Source organism: Mesoplodon mirus, assembly GCF_964341445.2.
Source record: "Mesoplodon mirus genome assembly, chromosome: 11".
Taxonomy (NCBI): Eukaryota; Metazoa; Chordata; class Mammalia; order Artiodactyla; family Ziphiidae; genus Mesoplodon; species Mesoplodon mirus.
The window spans coordinates 57,488,612-57,514,931 of NC_138987.1; the positions used below are offsets into that span (position 1 = coordinate 57,488,612).

A 26,320-nucleotide genomic window follows, 5' to 3' on the forward strand; every position below is an offset into this window, starting at 1 on the left:
CCTTATATACTGAGGTGCTCCTATGTTGGGTGCATAAATATTTACAATTGTTATATTTTCTTCTTGGATTGATCCCTTGATCATTATGTAGTGTCCTTCTTTGTCTCTTGTTATAGTCTTTGTTTTAAAGTCTATTTTGTCTGAATGAGAATTGCTACCCCAGCTTTCTTTTGATTTCCGTTTGCATGGAATATCTTGTTCCATCCCCTCACTTTCAGTCTGTATGTGTCTCTAAGTCTGAAGTGAGTCTCTTGTAGACAGCATGTATACGGGTCTTGTTTTTGTATCCATTCAGCCAGTCTGTGTCTTTTGGTTGGAGCATTTAAGCCATTTACATTTAAGGTAATTATCGATATGTATGTTCCTATTACCATTTTCTTAATTGTTTTGGGTTTGTTATTGTAGGTCTTTTCCTTCTGTTGTGTTTCCTGCCTAGAGAAGTTCCTTTAGCATTTGTTGTAAAGCTGGTTTGGTGGTGCTGAATTCTCTTAACTTTTGCTTGTCTGTAAAGGTTTTAATTTCTCCATCAAATCTGAATGAAATCCTTGCTGGATAGAGTAATCTTGGTTGTAAGTTTTTCCCTTTCATCACTTTAAATATATCCTGCCACTCCCTTCTGGCTTGCAGAGTTTCTGCTGAAAGATCAGCTGTTAACCTTATGGGGATTCCCTTGTGTGTTATTTGTTGTTTTTCCCTTGCTGCTTTTAATATGTTTTCTTTGTATTTAATTTTTGATAGTTTGATTAATATGTGTCTTGGCGTGTTTCTCCTTGGATTTATCCTGTATGGGACTCTCTGTGCTTCCTGGACTTGATTAACTATTTCCTTTCCCATAATAGGGAAGTTTTCAACTATAATCTCTTCAAATATTTTCTCAGTCCCTTTCTTTTTCTCTTCTTCTTCTGGGACCCCTATAATTCAAATGTTCGTGCATTTAATATTGTCCCAGAGGTCTCTGAGACTGTCCTCAGTTCTTTTCATTCTTTTTTCTTTATTCTGCTCTGCAGTAGTTATTTCCACTATTTTATCTTCCAGGTCACTTATCCGTTCTTCTGCCTCAGTTATTCTAATATTGATCCCTTCTAGAGAATTTTTAATTTCATTTATTGTGTTGTTCATCACTGTTTGTTTGCTCTTTAGTTCTTCTAGGTCCTTGTTAAACGTTTCTTGTATTTTCTCCATTCTATTTCCAAGATTTTGGATCACCTTTACCATCATTATTCTGAATTCTTTTTCAGGGAGACTGCCTATTTCCTCTTCATTTGTTAGTTCTGTTGGGTTTTTACCTTGCTCCTTCATCTGCTGTGTGTTTCTCTGTCTTCTCATTTTGCTTAACTTACTGTGTTTGGGGTCTCCTTTTCGCAGGCTGCAGGTTCGTAGTTCCCCTTGTTTTTGGTGTCTGCCCCCAGTGGCTAAGGTTGGTTCAGTGGGTTGTGTAGGCTTCCCGGTGGAGGGGAGTAGTGCATGTGTTCTGGTCGATGAGGCTGGATCTTGTCTTTCTGGTGGGCAGGTCCACGTCTGATGGTGTGTTTTGGGGTGTCTGTGACCTTATTATGATTTTAGGCAGCCTCTCTGCTAGTGGGTGGGGTTGTGTTCCTGTCTTGCTAGTTGTTTGGCATTGGGTGTCCAGCACTATAGCTTGCTGGTCGTTGAGTGAAACTGGGTCTTGGTGTTGAGATGGAGATCTCTGGGAGATTTGCGCCGTTTGATATTACATGGAGCTGGGAGGTCTCTTGTGGACCAATGTCCTGAACTTGGCTCTCCCACCTTAGAGGCGCAGCCCTGACTCCTGGCCAGAGCACCAAGAGCCTTTCATCCACAGGGCTCAGAATAAAAGGGAGAAAAGATGGGCTTCCCTGGTGGCGCAGTGGTTGAGAGTCCACCTGCCAATGCAGGGGACACAGGTTCGTGCTCCGGTCCGGGAAGATCCCACATGCTACGGAGCGGCTAAGCCCGTGAGCCATGGCCGCTGAGCCTGCGTGTCCGGAGCCTGTGCTCCGCAATGGGAGAGGCCTCTCACAAGTGAGAGTCCCATGTACCGCAGAAAAAAAAAAAGAGAAAAGAAAGAAAGAAAAAGATAAAATAAAATAGTTATTAAAATAAAAATCAAAAAATAATTATTAAAAAAAATTCTTAAGTGATTAAAAAAAAAGAAAAAGAACAACCAAATGAAAAAACAAATTCACCAATGATAACAAGTGCTGAAAACTATACTAAAAACAAAAAACAAAAACAAACAAAAAAATGGCCAGACAGAACCCTAGGACAAATGGTAAAGGCAAAGCTATACAGACAAAATCACACACAGAAGCATACGCATACACACTAACAAAAAGAGAAAAAGGGGGAAAAAAAAAAATATATATATATATCATTGCTCCCAAAGTCCACCTCCTCAATTTGGGATGATTTGTTGTCTATTCAGGTATTCCACAGATGCAGGGTACATCAAGTTGACTGTGGAGATTTAATCCGCTACTCCTGAGGCTGCTGGGAGAGATTTCCCTTTCTCTTTGTTCCCACAGCTGCTGGGGTTCAGCTTTGGATTTGGCCCCGCCTCTGCATGTAGGTCGCCTGAGGGCGTCTCTTCTTTGCTCAGACAGGATGGGGTTAAAGGAGCAGCTGATTCGGGGTCTCTGGCTCACTCAGGCCGTGGGGAGGGAGGGGTACGGATGCGGGGCGAGCCTGCGGAGGCAGAGGCCGGCGGGACGTTGCACCAGCCTGAGGCGCGCCGTGCGCTCTCCCGGGGAAGTTGTCCCTGGATCACGGGACCCCGGCAGTGACGGGCTGCACAGGCTCCCGGGAGGGGAGGTGTGGATAGTGGCCTGTGCTCGCACACAGGCTTCTTGGTGGCAGCAGCGTCTCATGCCCGTCTCTGGGGTCCGCGCTGTTAGCCGCGGGTCGCGCCCGTCTCTGGAGCTCCTTTAAGCAGCGCTCTTAATCCCCTCTCCTTGCGCACCAGGAAACAAAGAGGCAGGAAAATGTCTCTTGCCTGTTAGGCAGGTCCAGACATTTTCCCAGACTTCCTCCCAGCCAGCCGTGGTGCACTAGCCCCCTTCAGGCTGTGTTCACGCCGCCAACCCCAGACCTCTCTCTGGGATCCGACCTCCGAAGCCCGAGCCTCAGCTCCCAGCCCCACCCGCCCCGGCGGGTGAGCAGACAAGCCTCTCGGGCTGGTGAGTGCTGGTCGGCACCAACCCTCTGTGCGGGAATCTCTCCGCTTTGCCCTCCGCACCCTTGTGGCTGTGCTCTCCTCCGCGGCTCCGAAGCTTCCCCCCCTCCACCACCCGCAGTCTCCGCCCGCGAAGGGGTTTCCTAGTGTGTGGAGACCTTTCCTCCTTCACGGCTCCCTCCCACTGGTTCAGCTCTGTCTCTATTTCTTTTGTCTCTGTTTTTTTCTTTTTTCTTTTGTCCTATCCAGGTACGTGGGGAGTTTCTTGCCTTTTGGGAGGTCTGAGGTCTTCTGCCAGCGTTCAGTAGGTGTTCTGTAGGAGTTGTTCCACGTGTAGATGTATTTCTGATGTATCTGTGGGGAGGAAGGTGATCTCCGTGTCTTACTCTTCTGCCATCTTGAAGCTCCTCCTCGCTGTGTTGGGTCTTAATTGCTGGGCGCGGGCTTTCTCTAGTTGCGGCGAGCAGGGGCTACTCTTCGTTGCGGTGCGCAGGTATCTCATTGGGGTGACTTCTCTTGTTGCAGAGCATGGGCTCTAGGTGCACGGGCTTCATTAGTTGTGGTGCGTGGGCTCAGTAGTTGCGGCTCACAGGCGCTAGAGCACAGGCTCAGTAGTTGTGACGCACAGGCTTAGTTGCTCCGCGGCATGTGGGATCTTCCCAGACCAGGGCTCGAACCCGTGTCCCCTGCATTGGCAGGCGGATTCTTAACCACTGCGCCACCAGGCAAGTCCCTAAATAGACTTAATTTTTTAAGAGCAAGTTTTAGAATCACAGCAGAATTGAGCCGAAAGTACAGAGTTCCCACACACCCACTGTGCACACACGCACAGCCTCCCCCACTGTCAACATACCTCACCAGAGTGGCATGTTTGTTGCAGTCAATGACACATCATTATTACCCAAAGTCCAGAGTTTACATTAGGGTTCACTCTTGGCATTGTACATTCTGTGGATTTTGACAAATGTGTAATGACATATCTGCCACTATAGTATCCTACAGAATAGTTTCCCTGCCCTAAAAATCCTCTGTGCTCTTCATATTTATCCCCCCCCATCACCCCAACCCCTGGCAACCACTGATCTTTTTACCCCATAGTTTTGCCTTTTCCACAATGTCATATAGTTGTGATGAAACAGTATGTAGGCTTTTCAGATTGGCTTCATTCTCTTCGTAATACGCACTTAAAGGTCTTCTATGTCTTTCCGTGGCTTGATAGCTCACTTCTTTTTTGCACTGAGTAATAGTCCATTGTCTAGATGTACTACAGTACATCCATTCACCTACTGAAGGACATCTTTCTTGTTTCCAAGTTTGGAATTGATTTTTTTATACCTAAATGTAGGACTTTATGGCTTTCCCTATTTTCATTTTGTTGATTTCCTCCTATTGTTATTGCCTATTGAGATCTTTTTGAATTTTAATTCTGTGATGCTATATCCTTAGAAGGCATGCTCATTAAAATCAGAGATGAAACAAAGTTGGTGGGAATGGTTGTATCAGTTGAGTATACTGGGAGGCAGTTCAGGAGTGAAGCATGCTGGGACTGGGAAGCAACATGGTGGCCAGTGGGACAGGTCTGGTCTGCTCTGGTTTGGATGCAAGGTGAGGTTGGGGGAAGCCAGGGAATGGTCAAGATAGTGGGATATTACCAGGGATAATGTAGCTTCTGTCATAATTCCAAGAGGCTCTGATTTTTAGAGCAAGAATGTGATGCAGGTTTAAGGAGCAAGATACTTAGACTTGGGGACGCTGTTGAGAGCTGAACGTCATATCCAGTCCTCCTTGCTATGTAGAGTGAATTTCATAGGAAGAGCCTAAGAGATAGAAACTAAGCAAGGAAACTACGACATCACATGCCAAACTTGGTTGTCAGCACAATTTAACCCAAGACCCACATGCCGATTTGAGCCCAGTTTTAGTAATGGTTGACTGAAAAATCAGGGTGTGGCTGGGTCTCAATGAATAGGACCAACCTCAGGGATCTGAAGTGGGCAAAGGAGAAATAATGTGGGCTTTGGCAGTGCCTGTAGCCCTGTCATGATTAGAAATCTTTAATTGAATACTTGGCTATTTCCCTTAGGAATCTTTTTTCTTCTCCCCTCAGCTGCAGGTGTACTCTCCCAGAGAATCCAAACAATCACACCTTACAGTACTGGAAGGACCACAACATCGTGACAACAGAAGTCCACTGGGCCAACCTGACTGTTAGTGTAAGTCTGGGCGCTGCCAGGCGGCTCAGTCTTGTGACCACCAGGTTTAAGGGGACCTTCTAGGTAGAAGTGGGGTAGCCCTTCAGCAAGCTCTGGCATTTACAGAAATAAAGCTTTTTTTAAACTATTCTTACTGACTCTCCTTTCCCCTTTAAAATTCTCTCTGCATAAAGGGAAAGGAGGACTACCTCTCTCTTCTCTCCCACACGATCCCACCCAGTGACCCTGCACTCAGGATGTGGGTGGATGAAATCAGAGAGGGTAGGGGGCACATCCAGGTTTTGTGGGGCTCAAAGAACATGCAAGTTTGGAAGTCCTCTGTAATAAAAATAATACAGATTGCTAGGGCCCTCCTAGAACCTCGTGTTTTCTTGAGACAGTTTGGTTTCCTTTACAAAAGTGTTTTAGTTAGGACTCTAAAGAGTTACTCTACCTGCAAGCAAGAGCCCCACGACTACATGGAGGGCAAGTAGATGCTGCAGGCAGCCTGAGCTTCCCAGCAACCATGGGATGACTGTGCTGGTGGACCCAGCAGCTATTTCCTCCCTCGTGCCTGCCTTTCATCACCCAGAATGCCTGTTCCTTCAGGAGTGCCAAGAGATGCATGGAGAGTTCACAGGCTCTGTGTGTGGCCACCATGGACCCTATACTCCCGATGTGCTCTTTTGGTCCTGCATTCTCTTCTTCACCACCTTCATCCTCTCCAGCACCTTGAAGACATTTAAGACAAGCCGCTATTTCCCAACCAGAGTAGGTAGCACGCTCTTGCATTTCTTTCGTGTTAGACTTCTAATATAACAGAGCCTGTGCTAGGCCTCCATGGTGCTTGTGAGTAGATTGGCAGGCGCCGAGCTCCAAATGACCTGATTTTGGAGGCCGTGGCCTTCTCTTCTTCCTGTGTCCAGCAGCCTCTTTCATAGACGTGTGGTGTGGGATGAGGGGTTAATACTTAAGAGGTTTTGATTGAAAAGTGTCAGGTGAGTTTAAGGTGGTAATCGTGTTCTCTAAGAGTGATAAGTCTCATTTTCAGCGTGCTGGGGCAGGTCGCGAGCAGTAGCTGGAGCTGGCTCCTAAAGATAGTAAATTGGGATGATTGCTTGGGATGTGTAGGGGACCCCAGAGTCTCCTCCCTGGATGACTCTGGCAATAGCTTATGAACTCACTGACTTGGTCTGCATGACGGTTTGAAGCCTCAGCTGTCTCTCCCTGACGCAGATGGCATTATTTGTGTCGTGACTGGTTTTGGCAGGGTGGAAGTAGAGGCCAAGCGTAGAGTGGCTAAAGGGGTGTTTGCTTTGAGGAGGAGATAGATCAGGAGGAAATGGCGGTTTTTCTGCGTGTGCGAGTCTTCAGTTGGGCGCCTTTGCAGAGCAGGATGTGTGAATGGGTGAGGGCTCAGTGGCTGAGGCATTTACTGTGCACACGTTCACGACGAAAACACAGTGTCAGACGTCAGTCAACCTACACAGTGGTTAAGGGAGGCGCATATGGAATAAGTTCTGGGGCGTGTTTCCGGTGTGGACAAATTGTGAACAAGTGGCAGCTGTGTATTGACTACTTGCTCAGGTCTGGGTCGAGCGCTACGGGGGATGCAGAAGAAGTTTAAAATATGATCTCTGTAACATACACACTACTATATACAAAATAGATAAAACAACAAAGACCTACTGTAGAGCCCAGGGAAATCTACTCCATATCTTGTAATAATCTATAACGGAAAAGGATCTGAAAAAGAATATATATATGGAACTGAATCACTTTGCTGTACACCTGAAACATTGTAAATCAACTATCCTTCGATAAAAAAATAATAAATAATAAAACAAACTGTAAAACATGTGAATTGTATCTCAATAAAGCTTTACATGATTTTAAAACATGTATGGTCCCTGCCATCAGATAGGAAAGGGAAACCCATGAAGCAACCACGCCCATAGGAGACAGCAGTCAATAGTTAGATGCCATCAGGGCCATAGGAGTTCAGAGGAGAGAAGGGCCCGGGCCCCAGGCTGGTCAGGCTGGGCTTCATGGTGGGGCAGCTACCTTTTCAGAGAATTTATGTAACATTCAGAGGAGAGCTAACAAAACCAGGGAAAGGGAGCTGGAAACCTCAGGTTTCAAAGGAAAGCAAAGTCAGATGAAGGTGCAGTGTTGTTACATGGGGCTAAGATATATTCGGTTCTGTCTCGTTGGAAGTTCAGATTAAGGTGGGCACTGGGCATTTGAGGGGCATTGTATTTTATTAAAGCTACACTAAATTGTAGAGTGGGAGAGTCAGTCCCCTAAGGGACAAAATGGTGATAAGTGCTATGGAGAAAAATAAAGTCGGAAAGGAGCGTAGGAAGTGCTGGGATGGAGGGTGGTGACCAGTTTTAAGGAGGAGCATCAGAGAAGATCCGATGGGGAAGGTGATATTTGAGTGAACGTAAAAGAGGGAGCTACCCACAGGGTTACCTGGAGGGAAAGCAGTTGAGGCAGAGGGATGAGCAAGTATAAAGGCCCTGAGGTGGGAGTGAGTCTGGCGTGAGTAAGAAAGAGCAAGGAGGTCTGTGTGGCTGGAGCAGAGTGAGTGAGCCAGGGAGCGTTGGGAGCTGGGTCAGAGCAGTAAAGCTGCCAGTGCATGCGGGCCTCACGGGCCAAGAAGAGCTCTGGGTTTTTTTTTTTGTTTTTTTTTTGTGGTATGCGGGCCTCTCACTGTTGTGGCCTCTCCCATTGCGGAGCACAGGCTCCAGACGCGCAGGCTCAGCGGCCATGGCCCACGGGCCCAGCCACTCCGCGGCACGTGGGATCCTCCCGGACTGGGGCACGAACCCGCGTCCCCTGCACCGACAGGCGGACCCGCAACCACTGCGCCACCAGGGAAGCCCGAGCTCTGGGTTTTTTAACTCAGTGAAATGAGGAGCCATTTCAGGGTTTGGGTAGAGGAGTGATGTGATCTGACTTGTGTTTTAAATGATCACTCCAGTGGCTTTATTTTTTTTTTCATTAATTAATTTTTTAAAATGTATTTATTTTTGGCTGCGTTGGGTCTTCGTTGCTGCGCGTGGGCTTTCTCTAGTTGTGGAGAGCAGGCTCTAGGCGTGCAGGCTTCAGTAGTTGTGGCGCACGGGCTCAGTAGTTGTGGCTCACAGGCTCCAGAGCGCAGGCTCAGTAGTTGTGGTGCACGGGCTTAGTTGCCCCGCGGCATGTGGGATCTTCCCGGACCAGGGCTCGAACCCATGTCCCCTGCATTGGCAGGCGGATTCTTAAGCACTGCGCCACCGGGGAAGTCCCTCCAGCAGCTTTAAATAAGAACAGAGGCAGGGCTAGGAGTCTGCTGCAGCTATAGAGACAAGAGTTGCTGGTGCCTTTGATCTGGGTGGGAGCCATGGGGGTGGTGAGAAGGGCTCAGATTCTGGGCATGAGCTGAAGGCAGAGCCAACAGGACTTGCAGATGGACTTGATGTTGGGTCTGAGAGAGAAGAGGAGTGGTGCTGCTGTGAGGTTCTTGGCTGGCACAGCTGGACCTTGCTGGTCCCAGGAAATCTTATCCCAAGTTCTCAGAACTATTCTCTAAATTCTTGGCCTAGATGTTCTGAACAGAACTCCTCAGAGTTTGGAGTGGGTTCCGGTAGGGTTTGTCAGAGGATTCATTCTCCCCCGTTCTATCCACACTTCGGGGATGAATTTGGGCATGTTAACACTGTCTTGTTGTTTAAAAATGCTTGTATTAATTTGGACCATAAAATTAAAGCATTCTTCTGAGGATGTTTAAGCCTTTTACAACACCTGAGTCTTCTCTATCGTAGTTAACCTACTGAAACACGTCTCCAATCCTTTCTTGTGCCAGGTCCGCTCCACGGTGAGTGACTTTGCTGTTTTCCTCACTATCTTCACAATGGTGATTGTTGATTTTTTGATTGGAATCCCATCACCAAAGCTTCAAGTTCCCAGTGTGTTCAAGGTAAACAGATCTCAGGGTACTTGATGCCCTTACATAGTTTCATAGAATCTGGTCCCAAGTTATTTCAGAGGCCTTTCCCCATCCTGATCATGAATTTTTTAGTCCTCTAAATCTGAACGTTGCTCTCATGCCTCATCATTCAGAAAAGCAAACTCCTCAGGCTTGGCTGAGTTCAAGTCAGAAAAGTCAGAACATCTAACGTTGTTTAATGAGTGAAAAGTATTATTTATTTTCATTAATGCTACTTATTGTTTTTAATATGTGAAGATTTAAAACAATGGAATATGTGTATTTACATAAATATATACCAGAGACTGTGGAAATATGGGTCTCTGGAACAAGTCTGGTTACAGCATTTCACTGAGCATCAGCTGTATAAGGGTATCAGGAAGGATGAAAAGGCTCTTTGTAGGCCTTGGTCCCGCCCCTCAAGAATTTTGCCCTATGAGGAGATGAGCTGGCCCAGGAGCTTCATTCTCAGTCTAGGGCCCCCACCAGAGTAATCGTGACATCTCTTCAACCCTAATTCATTGTTTGTATATCTCTCTATAATCTATACTGTTTATCCAAAAACCAATAGAAAAAAGTAAAACAAATGATCAAAACATGGGGACTCCAAATGTATTTCAATTTGGGGGCACTAACTGAGTAAACTGAGAAGATGGAAGAGCTGAGCTCAGTTCCGTAGGTCCCCACAGGGTGGAGAGGAGAGAAAACCTGGGCGTCCTCAGGGACCAGAGAGGAGCCAGGAGAGGAGAGAATGGAGGAGGCTGGGGAGGAGGAGGGAGCCGGAACGTAGTTATCTTGTAAACACCCGGCACAGTTGGCCTTCGTCTTCCCTTTCTCTCTCTCTCTCTCTCTGAAGTAGGCCTGGTTAAAAATACCTTTTTCCATATTGCTTGAAAATTTTAAATTTTATTTTGTTAAATTCACTGAAAGGCCACCAGTTAGAAATTGATGGATTAAAAAACACCCTCTTTAAAAATATATACGTCCTAGAATATGTCATTCTCACCTTTGTGTGAATGAGTGCAGTCAGCTTTTTCTCTAATACCTGGCTGAGGTTGACCCTGCGGGAGGAATGGATTTTGTGTAAAAATAACTAATCTGGGAGCATTAAGAAGTCCCTGGAAATGTTTCCTGATGGGTAGGCTTAAGATAGTCAGAAGGCACTGAATTTCTGGGACATCTGGGAAGAAGGCCTCTGGGAGGTAGGAGAGACGAGAGGGGAAATGGGAGAATGTCAAAGAAAGTGTTGCTCATTGGCAGGCCTCACTTTCAGGAAGCAGAGAAGAAATTTTCTTCCTTCTTCTCTTCCCTGTTACACCACATGGCCCCCAGTGACCAAGACCCAATCTGAAGGCTAGTACTATTACTGATGGGGTAATGTCAGTCAGGGTTTAATAAGTTTTTGTGTTGACCTAACAATTTAACTACCACTTAGAACATTGTTACTAAGGAAACACAGATTCTGTAAACTTTCAGAACCTAAGCTATTCATAATTTGGGACTTGGTGACATTACTGAAGAGTCTTTGAATCCCAGAGTCATTACCAATATGGAACCAAATACTTTGGGTGTGATAGTCTTTGCTTTGTTCATTGAGTTTTGGTGAATTCTGGGCCAATTTGTACCCCTGGCCTTTTATCCTCCATCACTACTCGTCAAACAAAGTGCACTTTTCTTCCTCAGATTACCTTAGCATTTTTTTGATATCTAGGAGAGTTTAGGAATTTTACGAACACCCAAATAAGGTTTATGAACAGTGGTCTTACAGGGACATCGGAGAGGGTCCTAGATCATACAAGTCCCCAAGTTCAGCAGTCTTGGGCTCCTTTCTCAAGTCTCTAGTGCCTGGACCCCTGTTGCACTGCTGATGGGAGGAGGTCCTTGGACCAATCCCCTGAAATTCCATGTAACTGGCTCTACATTGCCTTCATTTGTTCTGTGGACATACCTTATACGGCTTCTGGAGGGGAGCAGTGAGGAGGATAATCAGTTATTTATATTTGTCTTTGGAAGTTGTTAAATTCTTTTTTGACAACAGATTTTGTTGTTAATTATATTTTACTTGGGCTAATGTTGAGATAAAGTCACTTTTTCTGTACACAGGGGTTTGGAGAGTAGGGGAAGGAAGTGAAGTAGTAATGAATATTCCATAAGAAGTTGACAGTTGGGGACTCAGTCTTTCAAAAGGGGATTTGGAACAAGGCCATAGATTTCCTGTGTTTCATGCTTTTTTTTTTTTTTTAAAGGATTCTCATTCAGGAATAAAAAGAATTGCGGTTGTTGTGATTCAGTTTGATCTGTTTTGCCCTAATGACTATAGTTAACTTAAAATACAAAAATCTTGGTTTTTTCCCTTTAGCCAACACGGGATGATCGAGGGTGGATTATTAGTCCCATTGGCCCCAATCCCTGGTGGACTGTGATAGCTGCAATTATCCCAGCTCTTCTCTGCACTATCTTGATATTCATGGACCAGCAGATCACAGCTGTCATCATTAACAGGAAGGAACACAAACTCAAGGTAACAAGAAGTTCTGACCTAGGACTAATAATGGCAGCCTATTATATTTTTTTAAAATTTAGGGTAAGCCTGTTTAGGTCAGGAACTGTAGAACCTGGATAAAATCAGTCGTGGAAGGAGCTCATATGGGGTTTCCAGGGGTTTCCAGTCCCTCCATTAATGACAAAGATTGGTTTGGAGATGAAACTAGGGTAGAGCATGATTGTATGATGTGAAGGAAGCTTGGAGTCCACTACTCCAAGGTTGGTGGGCAGAATTCCTGGTGGTCCCCATGTAGCCACATGGTCTGGGTCGGGCTTACGTTCCTGATGTTCAGGTCAGGGCTTGGGCCACTGTTTCCTAGAAACAGGTATTCTCTCACTGATGTCCATTATTGAGGTTTCCAGAGTGAACCTTGAGCCCAAGGATTCTAGGAGGTAGGGTTGGTGCCAGTACATTTATTATTGAGAGGCATCATGCCTCATCTCTATTCCTTTCTTCCCTAGAGTAGGCAGCATCCATATTTGGCAAGGAATGGGGAGTGTTTGTAGGAACCTGTTTATCTCCGACTCCTGTAGGGTCTACCCTCTAGAATGGTCAAGATGTGGCTTGGTCTCTGCTTACTCTGCCAAGAAAGGATGGATCTTTGCATATGTGAGACTCAGGGTGAGAGCTGGGGGCACTTGAATAAAAATCGGATATTGGCATGTGTAAGACCAGCTAAGGTTTCTCTTTCTTCTCTGTTGCCTCCAAACCAGGAGGGGCTGGAAGACTCTGCTGGAATCTCTGGACCCCTTCCTTCTTATCCATACACTCCTTCCTGCTTTGGGCCTGAGACTCTTAGCTCCCTGTCCTATGTCCCACTACAGCCAGCCCACTGATGGTGACGGAGACTCTGTTTCCCCACAGAAAGGGTGTGGCTACCACCTGGACCTGCTGATGGTGGCCATCATGCTGGGTGTCTGCTCCATCATGGGCCTGCCCTGGTTTGTGGCTGCAACTGTCCTGTCCATCACACATGTGAACAGCCTCAAACTGGAATCTGAGTGCTCCGCCCCTGGAGAACAGCCCAAATTCTTGGGTATCCGAGAACAGAGAGTAACCGGCCTTATGATCTTTGTGCTGATGGGCTGCTCAGTCTTCATGACAGCTATATTAAAGGTAACCGTTCGTTCATTCATTAGGTAAATATTGAGTGCCTGATTTGTGCCAGGAATTCTGTTAGGTGCTGGGAATACAGCACTACGGCAAACAGATACACATACGAATACCTGCCCTGAAGGAATTTATTCTAGTGGGATAAGACAGATAAGATGTAGTTAAGAAAGTCAGTTAAGAAAGCAAACACGGTAATTACAGAATATGATGTGCGATAAAAGGAAATATATGGTACTCTCTGTGATACTATAGAGAATTAAGGGGAGGTGTTTTAGTTACTGTGGTCGGAGAAGGCCTCTCTAAGGAGATGGTATTTAAGATGAGATGGAGCCAGCCATGCCATGGATGGTGGGAGAGGGCATGGGGGAGGGGAGAAAAGCAGTCTAGACAGGCCCTGAGGTGGGAAATAGTGATATGTGTTCTAGGAGATACCTGGGCTCAAGGGTGTTGAGTTAAGGCAAGAGCATTGAGATGAGATTGAGGAGTGGGCAGGGGCAGATCATGCAGGGCCTCGCTGACACTGGTAAAGGGAGCCTTTGAAGGGTTTTAACAGGAGAGGGACATGATCCACTTAGTATTTTAAAAAGATCTCTCTGGCTGATATCTAGAGAATAAGTGTTTAGGGTTGAGGAAAAATAGAGGCAGAGAGACCAGTGAGTCTATTACAGGTGAGAGAGGATGGTGGCTTGGATGAGGAAGTTGGTAGTAGGGATGCATAGATATCTTGGAGGAGATCCAAAGGTCTTGCTGGTCAACTGGATATGGAATGGGGTGAGGAAAATGGAAACATCAAAATGCCTGCTAGGTTTCTGACTTGACCATCTGTGTGGAGAGTGATAGCATTTAAGAGGGAGAAGGCTGTATGAAGGAGGAAGTGATTTTGTAAGGGGTGGGCAGTGGTCAGATTTGAGTGAGATGTCTGGGAGGCATCTGAGTGAAGAGGCTAGAGGAGGTTTCTGGACTAAAAATATAAATGTGGGAGTCAAGAGCATATCGGTGGTATTGAAAGCCAAGGGAGTGGATCAGGGAGAAAGGTAGATATAAAAGAGGAGGACTAGAGAGAAGAGCTGAGTCTAAGGAGAGCTGATATTTAGAAGTTGGGTAGAGCAGGAGGTAGCAACAGAGACTCAGAGGAGCTGCCGGCGGCGGAGCGGGGACACCAGCAGGCTGTGATGTCAGGGAAGCCAAGCCAGGGGAGTGATTGGTCAGAAACTGTCTAGGAAGATGAAGACTAAATCAAGGCCATTGGGTTTGGCAACATGGAGGCCTAACGGGATTTGACAAGAGCAGGTTCATTGGAACAATAGAGCAGAAGCTGAATGACAGGGGCCGGAGAGTAAATAGGTGGTGAGGAAGTAAAGGGCATGTGGGCAGACAACTCTTCCAAGAGGTTTTTTTCTGTGAAGTGGAACAGAAAAATGGGCAGTGGCTGGTGTGACATGTGGGGTGAAAAGAGGATTTTTGGACAGATGGAGCCACCTTGAAAATGAGAAAAAAAAATTTTTTTTGTGGGTGTAAGACCTGCATCTGGGAAAAATGGAATAAAAAGGAAAGCTCTATCTGCAAGCCCCAGCCATTCTGGAGCACTTACTTATCTCCTTTGCCTCCTTCTCCCTCTTTCTGATGAATTGTCAGGCACCTCAGCCTGCACTGCAAATGCTATTTAAGGGTGAGAAGTGGGAGAGGAGGGAAAGGATTCTGAACCACCTTCCTGTCCCCTTACCTTCCACTTAATCTTGCCACCTCTCCTCATGGCCCTGCCCCCTCCTACTCTCTGTCCCCAGCCCTAGGTGCCTTTGGTCTAGGTGCCATCTGGAGGAGCCCAAAGGTCGCTGCTCCTCTGGGGATGTAACCATGAAGGCCTGGTGGTGGGCACTGCCTGGCCTTCCTGTAACTGTCTCAGGGGGATCCTTTTCGGAAATCATTCAATAGTTCTTCCAACCAGGTTAGCACCAAATTGAGATGTCTACTCACTCTAGAGCTGGAGCAACGTAAAATCCAATGGGGATTTTCTAGTTCAAAGAAGAATTATGTTTGGGAATGTTCTTTAGCCTCAAAATAAAAGCAAGTCGAGTTTAGTCTTTGCAAAAAGACTTTCCTTGCCTTGATTCCATAGGCTTCATTACTCTACCTCATAAAGTTGCTCTGAAAATTACCTAGATTGATATAATGTGGTAAGTATGTATGTATAGTCAAGTGCAGTAGAGTAATGTTGATATTTCTCCCCAAATTATTCCTTCTCTGTTAAGATAACCTCCCTACTCCTGCCCTCAAGTCTCTGGTTAGTAAAAAAGCAAATGTTATTAGTCTATATTAAAATACACCAAATCCCTGAGGAGATGATTCTGCGATTAGAAAAGACTTAAAAGGTTTCAGTTCTGTAAAAGAGATGGGTGTGTGTGTGTGTGTGTGTGCCCATTTCCCTGGAGGAGGAAGAGCCAGATGGGGAGAAGATGTGAGACCTATGATTTAACCAGGACCAAATTACACTTACGTGCAATCATTTCATTTCAGAACAAAATGATTTTTATCATTGTCAGTTTCTGTTTTTGCTTCTACTTCTAAGTCATGTAAAGGCAGCAGAAACAAATGCAGCACCTATGCAGTGATTTTGTGACTTCGCTTCCTTCTTGGAGATTTGGAAGTTTATATAATCTTGAGTGTGCTATGATACCAAATTTAATTTCTGGCCTTTCTGCCCTTTCGTCTTCAGTTTATCCCGATGCCGGTACTCTATGGAGTTTTCCTCTACATGGGAGTGTCTTCACTACAGGGAATTCAGGTATTGCATGGTTCAGCCAGGCAATGTCTTCTCTTGGTGAGCTCACCTGTCCTGACCAGGGAAAGACAGCCTCCCTAGGGGAGCACAGACCAGTTCTTGAGAAACCATTTCCTAGTCCTGCTGCTTCAGCTATTTTAGACATTTCTTTGGACATTGGGCAAAATAGGGTCATGTTGGCATGAGTGCACAGAGACTTGCAGTGTGGCCTGATTCAATGTCATGGTTCCAGTCATTCGTCAGTTATTCAACAGACAATTATCAGGCACGTATTAAACACATTTTGTCCGATGCTGGTAAACTTATATCTGAAAGGTTGGTCAGGAACCAAACTGGCTTCCACACATGGACAACACTAGGTTTAGTGCCAGGCTAAAGTGTGAGGTGGGGTGGGGGCAGGTTTAACTGGGGGTACATTGGTGAAGAGACTGGGGAGTCGTGGAAGCTGCTCCAGGTAAGCAGGTATTACTTCCTGTCACACTCTGCCTTTTCCCATCTATCAACTCATTCCACTGAGTCCTTTGAACAGAGAGAGTCAGGAGGTACCTTGGGTACCGAAAGAATTGGATAATTTAGCCACTTCTTCTACTGGTGGCTCGTCCCTCTTTGTTAGTTTACAATGTCTAGTGGTCACTCTTACACACTGAGTTCTAATGTGACTTTGGGCGGGTTACTTATTTATTTAAAATTAATTTTTATTGGAGTAGAGTTGCTTTACAATGTTGTGTTAGTTTCTGCTGTACAGCAAAGTGAATCAGCTATACGTATACATATATCCACTCTTTTTTAGATTTCCTTCCCATTTAGGTCATCCCAGATCACTGAGTAGAGTTCCCTGTGCTCTACTGTAGGTTCTCATCAGTTATCTGTTTTATACGTAGTAGTGCATATATGTCAATCCCAATCTCCCATTTCATCCTACCCTGCCCCCCTCCCTTGGTAACCATAAGTTTGTTCTCTACATCTGTGACTCTATTTCTGCTTTGCAAATAAGTTCATCTATACCACTTTTTTAGATTCCACATATAAGCGATATTATACGATATTTGTTTTTCTCTTTCTGATTTACTTCACTCTGTGTGACAGTCTCTAGGTCCATCCACATCTCTGCAAATGGCACTATTTTGTTCCTTTTTATGGCTGAGTAATATTCCATTGTATATATATATATATATACCACATCTTCTTTATCCATTCATCTGTCAATGGACATTTAGGTTGCTTCCATGTCCTGGCTGTTGTAAATAGTGCTGCAATGAACATCGGGGTGCATGCATCATTTCAAATTATGGTTTTCTCCAGATATATGCCTAGGAATGGGATTGCTCGGTTACATGGTAGCTCTATTTTTAGTTTTTTTTTTTTTTTTTTTTTGTGGTATGCAGGCCTCTCACTGTTGTGGCCTCTCCCTTTGCGGAGCACAGGCTCCAGACGTGCCGGCTCTGGACGCTCAGGCCCAGCGGCCGTGGCTCACGGGCCTAGCTGCTCCACGGCATGTGGGATCTTCCCGGACCGGGGCACGAACCTGTGTCCCCTGCATCGGCAGGCGGACTCTCAACCACTGCGCCACCAGGGAAGCCCTATTTTTAGTTTTTTAAGGAACCTCCATACTGTTCTCCATACTGGCTGTACCAATTTACATTCCCACCAACAGTGCAGCACGGTTCCCTTTTCTCCACACCCTCTCCAGCATTTATTGTTTGTAGATTTTTTGATGATGGCCATTCTGACCGGTGTGAGGTGATACCTCATTGTAGGTTTGATTTGCATTTCTCTAATAATTTGTGATGTTGAGCATCTTTTCATGTGCCTCTTAGCCATCTGTATGTCTTCTTTGGTGAAATCTCTATTTAGATCTTCTGCCCATTTTTTGATTGGGTTGTTTGTTTTTTTGATACTGAGCTGCATGAGCTATTTGTATATTTTGGAGATTAATCCCTTGTCAGTCGCTTCATTTGCAAATATTTTCTTTCATTTTGAGGGTTATCTTTTCGTTTTGTTTATAGTTTCCTTTACTGTGCAAAAGCTTTTAATTAGGTCCCATTTATTTATTTTTGTTTTTATTTTCATTACTCTAGGTGGTGGATCGAAAAAGATCTTGCTGTGATTTATGTCAAAGAGTGTTCTGCCTATATTTTCCTCTAAGAGCTTTATAGTATCTGGCCTTACATTTAGGTCTTTAATCCATTTTGAGTTTATTTTTGTGTATGGTGTCAGGGAATGTTCTAATTTCATTCTTTTATATGTAGCTGTCCAGTTTTCCCAGCACCACTTATGAAGAGACTGTCTTTTCTCTGTTATATACTCTTGCCTCCTTTGTCACGGATTAGGTGGCCACAGGTGCGTGGGTTTATCTCTGGACTTTCTATCCTGTTCTGTCTGATCTATATTTCTGTTTTTTGTGCCAGTACTGTACTGTTTTGTTCATTGTAGCTTTGTAGTATAGTCTGAAGTCAGGGAGCCTGATTCCTCCAACTCCTGGGCAGGTTATTTAATCTCTCTGGTCTCTGTTTTCCTTTTTATAGTATAAGATGGTCATATTTTCTATATCCAGAATGTTATGAATTTCATTTTTTAAAAAATAAATTTATTTATTTATTTATTTATTCTTGGCTGAGTTGTGTCTTTGTTGCTGTGTGCAGGCTTTCTCTAGTTGCAGCGAGCAGGAGCTACTCTTTGTGGTGTGCGGGCTTCTCATTGTGGTGGCTTCTCTTGTTGCGGAGCACAAGCTCTAGAAGGGTGGGCTTCAGTAGTTGTGACTTGTGGGCTCTAGAGCGCAGGCTCAGTAGTTGTGGCACATGGGCTTAGTTGCTCTGCAGCATGTGGGATCTTCCCCGATCAGGGTTTGAACCTGTGTCCCCTGCATTGGCAGGTGGATTCTTAACCACTGCACCACCAGGGAAGCCCCATGAGATTTCATTTTATCTTTTTACTTTTTAAAAAATATATATATTTTTTGAACATTTTATTTATTTATTTGGTTGCACTGAGTCTTAGTTGTGGCAGGGGGGCTCCTTAGTCGTGGCTTGCTGGCTCCTTAGTTGAGGCACGTGGGCTCCTCAGTTGTGGCATGCAAACTTTTTAGTTGTGGCATGCACATGAGATCTAGTTCCCTGGCCAGGGATCAAACCTGGGTCCCCTGCATTGGGAGCGCAGAGTCTTAACCACTGTGCCACCAGGGAAGTCCCTATCTTTTTACTTTAAATAATCAGTGAAAAGCTCCAAACTCCTCAAAGAACAAATAAGAGATTTGGTCTTTTAAGCAGAAAGATACCACTGATTATTTTGTTTTCAACATTCCCTGAGAAACATCTCTCTCAGGAGCTACAGTGTGGGAGAGGAGAGAGAAAGCTGAACCCAGAATTAGAAGAGATAGTTCAAATTTTGACTCTGTCACTTACCAACCTTGGTCAAATTACCTGTTCTCTTTGAGACTCAGTTTCCCCTTCTGTCAGGTAGAAACGGTATTACCCACCTTTCGGAGCAGGTGATATAAGAGATATGAATGGGATTAACGAGGCCCAGAGAAACCACCTGAAAATAAATGCCAGTTCCCTCCTTTCAGTTCTTTGATCGTCTGAAGCTCTTTGGGATGCCTGCAAAGCACCAGCCAGACTTCATCTACCTTCGGCACGTGCCGCTGCGCAAAGTGCACCTCTTCACCCTCATCCAGCTGACCTGCCTCATCCTGCTTTGGGTCATCAAGGCCTCTCCAGCTGCCATTGTCTTTCCAATGATGGTGAGTTTAAAAAGGTATTATTCTTTATTTTAAAAAATAGTGATAAAATATACATAACGTAAAACTTACCATCTTCACTATATTTAAGTGTACAGTTCAGTGGCATTAAGCACATTCACATTGTTTGTGCAGCCATCACCACCATCCACCTCCAGAAGGCTTTTCATCTTGCAGAACTGAAACTCTGTACTGATTAAACAATAACTCCCCATTTCTCCCTCCCCTCAGTCCCTGGAAACCACCATTCTAGTTTCTGTCTCTGTGAATTTGACTCCTCTAGTTACCTCACGTGAGTGGAATTGCAGTATTTTTCCTTTTGTGACTGTCTTGTTTTGCTTAGCATAACGTCTTCAAGGTTCATCCATGTTGTGGCATGGTGGGTTTTTTTGGATAACAGCCATCCTAATGGATGTGAGTTGGTATCTCGTTGTGGTTTTGATTTCCCTAATAATTAGTGATGTTGAGCATCTTTTCATGTGCTTATTGGCTATTTGTATATCGTCTTTGGAAAAACGTCTATTCAAGTCCTTTGCCCATTTTAAAATAAGGTGGTATGTTTTTTTGTTGTTGAGTTTTAGGAGTTCTCTGTATATTCTGGATATTAATCCTTTATTGATGGCGAGTTTTTGTTTTTTGGTTGGTCTTTGCAGGAGCAGCATTATCTTGAGGACCTTGAGCTGTGGATGCATGTGTGTAGTAGTTTACCATGTTTACTTTTAAGGCTACTAGTCTGCCTGTCTGTCTGAATTTCTTTCTCTCTCTCTTTCTTTCATATATCTGACATGGAGAGGACTCTTCATGTTTGCAGTAACTTGCATATTACCTCAAAGCAATATGGTTCCTATTTAGAATTTACTGCAATCAGAAGTGTCTATAGTGGTGGAAATGTGCTATTTCAAGCTACTGGGAAAGAGGAAGAGGTTTGTCTAGCACTGATAAGTGGCTGGGACATCCTTGCCTCTTTTCTAACTGAAGCAAGTGCTTTGGAAAGGAGACCAGGAAAGCTGAACTGTGTGGTTCAGCAACGGGTGACCACCTGTTTTCTAAAACTAGGGTGATGATGAAATTCTTGCCACCTGACCACCTCACTGTTCCATCTTGTCCTCTTGATGCCTTCCTGTCTCTGGCTTACTCTGTCATGAGGTTGCTGAGATTTCAGTGGACTCTTTGAAAGTTACCCAAAGGGCGGGCCTCAGAAGGGAAAAGCCAATAAGGGTAATGTCTGGTACTCATTTAGGTACTTTTGAACTCTGTCTTACTGGGAGAATATTCAAGGGTGAGGAATCTTCGGGGTTCTTTTCCCCTAATCTCCTAGATATATACCCTCCTGATGGGTTTCTCAATTTTGTCAGAATACATGTAGGGTTCTGCATTTGGGTGTTATGTTCAGGGCTTGAGTGTTTGGTTAAAGAAATAGCAAATTCCTGGCAATTCCTGGAAGGGGTACTATGAATTTTGGCTTTATTGGGAAAATAGTCATTGAAATTAGGGAGAAATGAATTTAATTAGTCTGATTTGCCCCATGCCTGGTCCAGTCACCAAATTTAGCTGGTGAATATCAGTCAGTCCAGGCAGGTCATTCTGGGTTATTATTGGTTCTCCTTTGGCTGAAATGGCCCTCATGGGGAGAAAGTGGAGCAGCAGTTGAGATCCCTGGTCGTTTCCATTGAGGAAATTAGCTGTCAGATTTTTGGTAAGTCACTTTCTCTCCCTGGGCCTCAGTTTCCTCATTTATAAAATCAGTGTCAAGCCAGGCCAGAGGGCAGAGACAAAAATCACTCGAGATCCATGATACAGGCATAAAGCAAGGATTCTGTGAGTAAATGTATAGGCAGAGGATCAGAGGAAATCCAGACGGTCCTTCAAGGCCCTCTCACCCACTGGTGACCCATGTTTGGTTTGAGCTTGGCTGGCCCCACCAAAGCCATCTCCTGGAGAGGTTCGCCACCCCCGGGCTGCCTGGTAGCCCTTCCTGCTGGCCTCAAGCCAGGGGAAGGCAGCTCTCAGGGCCATCTGCCGATGAAGGGTTCCTCTTTTCAATAAAGGAATTAAATTAGTTCAGTCAGGGAATCAGTAAGTTGTAGGGTTGTTACGATGAGAGTTAAATAAACTATTGTATAGAAAACACTTAACTTAGTATCTGGTTCAGAGAGCCTCAATAAAGGCAAATATTATGATTATTATGAGTTTGATTTTGCTTGACATGTTCTAGTCTGCTGTGAAAATAAGACTTTGCTTTTGAACTCCAGGGAGGAAATGAGCCCCTCTAATTCACTTTCTTTATTTTTCTTCAGGTTTTGGCCTTGGTCTTTGTCAGGAAAGTCATGGATCTCTGTTTCTCTAAGCGGGAGCTGAGCTGGTTAGATGATCTCATGCCGGAAAGCAAAAAGAAGAAGTTGGATGATGCCAAAAAGAAGGCCAAGGAGGAAGAGGTCATAGTTCTTGCACCAACTGCAGACTTTGGGGCAGCTTCAGATTACAGAACATAGGAAGGGGCCACACGAAAAGTCAGCATGTCTCGAATCCCAAGGGTTATATTTAGGAGTGGGGAAGATTACTCCAAAGATATTCTTAGCCGACGTCTGTCCTTCATCTTCAGATTTGATAACCAGTTGTTTTCCCTCTGTTTGTCTACAGTCTACTCATCAGGTTCACAGTTAGGGTATGAACATGGAATCCGCTCTTAATATCAGATCAAATGGTTCATGTTCTCCCGAAGGTCTAATTTGACAAGTATAAAAAACCTATTATCTTCCAAGAGTATTTGTTACGTACCTAACTGCAGATGTTGTTGTGGTTCGCAAAGATAACTTGCATAGGACTTTCTGTGCTTCCTCATTTCCCTCAGCACTTGGCATCTGCCATCCACACAATGGACCTTCAATCAATGGCCTACACGTGCAAAGAATGTGCACGTATGTGTAGCAAAATGAAAACACCAGTCCAAGAATGAGCCTGAAAGTATTTCCAGATACAGTTAGTGCCTGATATAGTGTCCTTTGAAATTCATTTTAAAGGAATTCTTTTCCTAAAATCTTGAATTTTAAAAATCTTGTATTATTTTTTCAAGCATTATTGAGATAGAACTGATATATAATATAGTGTAAGTTTAAGGTGTACAATGCAATGATTTGATATATGTATATACTGTGAAGTGATTACCACAATAGGGTTACTTAACACATGTATCACCTCGCATACTCGCATTTGTGTGTGTGTGTGTGTGTGTGTGTGTGTGTGTGTGTGGTGAGAAATTTTAAAATCTAATCTCAGCAATTTTCAAATATACAATAGAGTATTGTTAACTATAGATACCATGCTGGATATTATATCCCCAGAACTTATTCAGCTCATTGACCACCTTCACCCATCCCTGCCCCCTATGCCTGGCAACCACCAGGCGTTTCTGCTCTCTGTTTCTATGACCTCAGTTGTTTTAGTTTCCACATGAAAGTGAGATTATACAGTATTTGTCTTTCTCTCTCTGACTTATTTCACTTAGCATAATGCCCTCAAATTTCATTCATGTTGTTGTAAATGGGAGGACTTTTCTTCTTTTTTAATGGCTGAATAGTATTGCATTTTGTGTGTGTGTGTGTGTGTATGTATTTTATTGTGGAACATTTCAAATATATACAAAGGTAGAAAGAACAGTCAGTATTCATAGTTCCCTAATTGCCTTATTATTATTTTTAAGCATTCGTTTGAATCAGGATCCAGTAAGGTTCATATATTGCAATTGGTTGATATATTTTAAAAATTTCTTTTGGGGTTCCCCTCCTGTCTTTTTTGTCTTTGACCTACAGGGTTTCCTGCCACTTAGATTTTACTAAATATAACTTTTGGTATCATTTAACATGTTCTCTGTCTCCTATGTTTCCAGTAAATTGGTGGTTGTATCTAAAGGTTTACTCAGATTCAGGTTCTTTTTTTTTTTTTTTTTTAATACTATTCCATAGGTACAGATATTGGGTTGTCTCTCTTTTTGTGGTGAGTCAGATCTATGAAAGAACATAATTATACTCTCTTATAATAAATGTGAGAGAAAATCAGGTAGAAATTATGGTGACTGAAAAATGGGCTGGTGTAGACTGTTGGTTTCATTTGATCCAAGATAAAGTAATGTCTCCTTTTCTTGCAGGAGGCTGAGAAAATGTTAGAAATGGGGGGAGACAAGTTCCCCTTAGAGAGCAGGAAGTTACTAAGTAGTCCTGGAAAGAACAACAGTTTCAGGTAAAACTCCCCCAGCCCCAAGGAGTTGACTGTTTTGGTGGTTGTGTAAATGTTCTGGCTTTGTGATGGGGGCTGTGTCACAAATGCAGCTGCTGGTATAAAGAGCGAAACATTCAGCCTCCCGGTTCCAGCCTGTGAAAACACCTTTCCTTTCCTGGTTTTCTGAGGGCCTGCCGTGCACTGGGCACTATGCCAGGTGCTGGGAATCACAGGAGGACAGAGCTACGGGAGCCCATGTGCTCCCCGAACCAGTGGTCCTTCTGCCTCTCTCTGCCACCTTCCAAAGGTGAACAGGATGTAGTCTTTGCTTCTCTGCCTGGTGGGCATGAGATTCCCATGCTTAGGCAAGCCATTGGGGGCTGGGCAGAGACAGCCCCTTCCAGCATGGCTCATGGCGGCTACAGTCCTAGGAGCCAAGGGGGGACCGAACTGGGATTCCCCAAATTCCTTACTTCTGCCAGCGATCTTAGCCCTTTGGTGTATTAAACCTGTTGCTCACCACAAATCATAGGAAGCTAAACTGGTCCATTTGCGGTTTCATTCCTGGTGTTTTGTTTCCGCTTTGGAAGAGGAACACAGAAGCTGAAAGAAGCTCAGAGGTGGAGAGGGCACAGAAAAGGAAGAGAGGGGATCTGGGTTATCTAGATGCTAGATAATTTACTGCTGAGTTATTGAATTGATTGTGGTTTATACTGAGGGGGAGATGAGGAAAGTCTTTTCTTTGGTTATTTATTTATTTATTTATGACAACTAAAAATAGTATATATTTAAGGTGTGCAACATTATATATATATATGTAAAATGATTACTACAATTAAACTAACAACATATCCATCACTTACTATACTTAACCATTCTTTTTTGTGTGTAGTGAGAACACTTGAGATCTACTTTCTTAGCAAATTTCAAGTGTACAATACATTGTTATTAGCTATAGTCACCATGCCTTACATTGTCTGCAGAACTTACTCATGACTGAAAGTTGGTACCCTTTGATCAATATCTCCCCTTTTCCCCCACCCCCCAGCCTCTGGTAGCCACCATTCTACTCTCCGTTGCTATGAGTTCAATTTTTTTTAACTTACCCCAAAGAAATGGAATCTTTGATCTTTAAGAAACTTTCTATAAGTTGTCATGGACGAGCCATAGGCTTTGCATTCTCTACGGCGAAGCAGGAATCATGTTCCTTCTCTAGCAGATGCTGCCTCCCCTCTCGGCCTTTTAGAAGGAGAGTCTGGCATGTGGAAAAGTTTAGAGTACTGGCGGGGGCGGTGTGGGGGGGTGGTTCTAGGAGACCAAGGACTGGATCCAAGGTCTTGGTTCTCCACTTACTGACGTCTGACCTTGGACCGTCTCTTAACCCTATGAGCTTTGGTTTCTACACATTAAAAATGAGGATGTTAATAATCTCTGATACTGTGATAGTTAAGATAATATATTGTAACAGTCCTTTGTGAACTACAAATGGAAAAGATCTGGCCATGTGAATGAGAAAATGAACAAAGAGTGCTTAGCACCGTGCCTGGCACACAGCAAGCGCTAAGTGGTAGCTCCTGATGATGCCACTTCTGGCCTCATAGCGCTGTCACCAGCATCCCCAGAGGGGCCCTTCAAAGGAGAGCAGAACTGTGGGGGCAGGGCTGGCCGCTAGCCGGCACCCCGGCCCAGCCCTCAGCTCTGACTCACAGGCCACCTTGCTTCTCGACATTCCGACCATCTGGTTCCCAGGGCTCCCGAGAGCTGTGAGACAAGCTCCCTCACGCCTCATCTTTTCCCTTCTGGTGGGTAGTGGGTATCATAGACTGAGATGTAGACCTTATTTGTATGTCTGACATTGACTGTCCTAAGCATTGCTTTCAGATGTGACCCCTCTGAGATTAATATATCTGATGAAATGCCTAAAACCACAGTCTGGAAAGCTCTCAGTATGAATTCTGGAAACACAAAGGAAAAGAGGTATAATTGCCGATTTTTATTTCTGACTTTTAAAACTAGCAATCATGTTGAAAGTAAAATATGTTTTAGTTGTAAAGTTGAATTTATCCATTAATAGCACATCTAGTATTGTTGCTAACCCCACAGAATAGCTATAAACCTAAGAAAAGCAAAAATGTTTTCTAACTATTTGAGCAGATATGCTGGTTTGAGCTGCCCATTTACCGAGGCCCAAAGTCAGGATGGAATTATTTTGGAATGTATATTTGCTTTATCTGTTTTGTTCCCTTAATCCTCTTTCTAGTTCCCATTTCAAAATCTGCAGAGCATCTCTTTGGTTATTGCAACCACACAAACTGGAAAATCCTTAAAATATTTGGATAGTGTTGATAGTATTGATACAGACTTTAACCTATTTAACTTATTCCATAATGAGAATTATTGTCAAGTAAAGATTTTGAAATATTAAATTGTAACTGTTTTCTTATTTTGGAAACTAAATTCTGAGTATTGTTTGTCAGTAGCATATATCAATTTTTAATCTGGTTAATGAAAAAAATGGAAAGACTTGAGGCATTTTTGCCTACACTGAAGTAGGCTATGTACTCAAATTACGTGAATAATTTGGTCCAAACACTA

At 44.1% G+C, this 26,320-nt stretch overlaps 1 protein-coding gene across 4 annotated transcripts in view; it reads left to right on the forward strand.

Moving 5' to 3' along the window:
* The window catches only part of SLC4A8 (solute carrier family 4 member 8), a 75,304-nt gene that overhangs the window by 48,440 nt on the left and 544 nt on the right, over window positions 1-26,320 (forward strand). Inside the window, exons 15-24 of one of the 4 annotated variants that reach the window (XM_082635175.1) lie at window positions 5,280-5,385; window positions 5,974-6,135; window positions 9,215-9,328; window positions 11,697-11,858; window positions 12,747-12,998; window positions 15,709-15,777; window positions 19,340-19,513; window positions 21,808-21,945; window positions 23,655-23,746; window positions 25,595-25,958. In XM_082635175.1, coding sequence (XP_082491301.1) covers window positions 5,280-5,385; window positions 5,974-6,135; window positions 9,215-9,328; window positions 11,697-11,858; window positions 12,747-12,998; window positions 15,709-15,777; window positions 19,340-19,513; window positions 21,808-21,945; window positions 23,655-23,746; window positions 25,595-25,796 — 1,471 coding nt within the window. In that variant the 3' untranslated portion in view covers window positions 25,797-25,958. Of the gene's footprint in view, window positions 1-5,279; window positions 5,386-5,973; window positions 6,136-9,214; window positions 9,329-11,696; window positions 11,859-12,746; window positions 12,999-15,708; window positions 15,778-19,339; window positions 19,514-21,807; window positions 21,946-23,654; window positions 23,747-25,594; window positions 25,959-26,320 lie in introns of those variants that run through there. The other 3 variants (XM_082635174.1, XM_082635173.1, XM_082635176.1) reach the window with 3 other exon arrangements.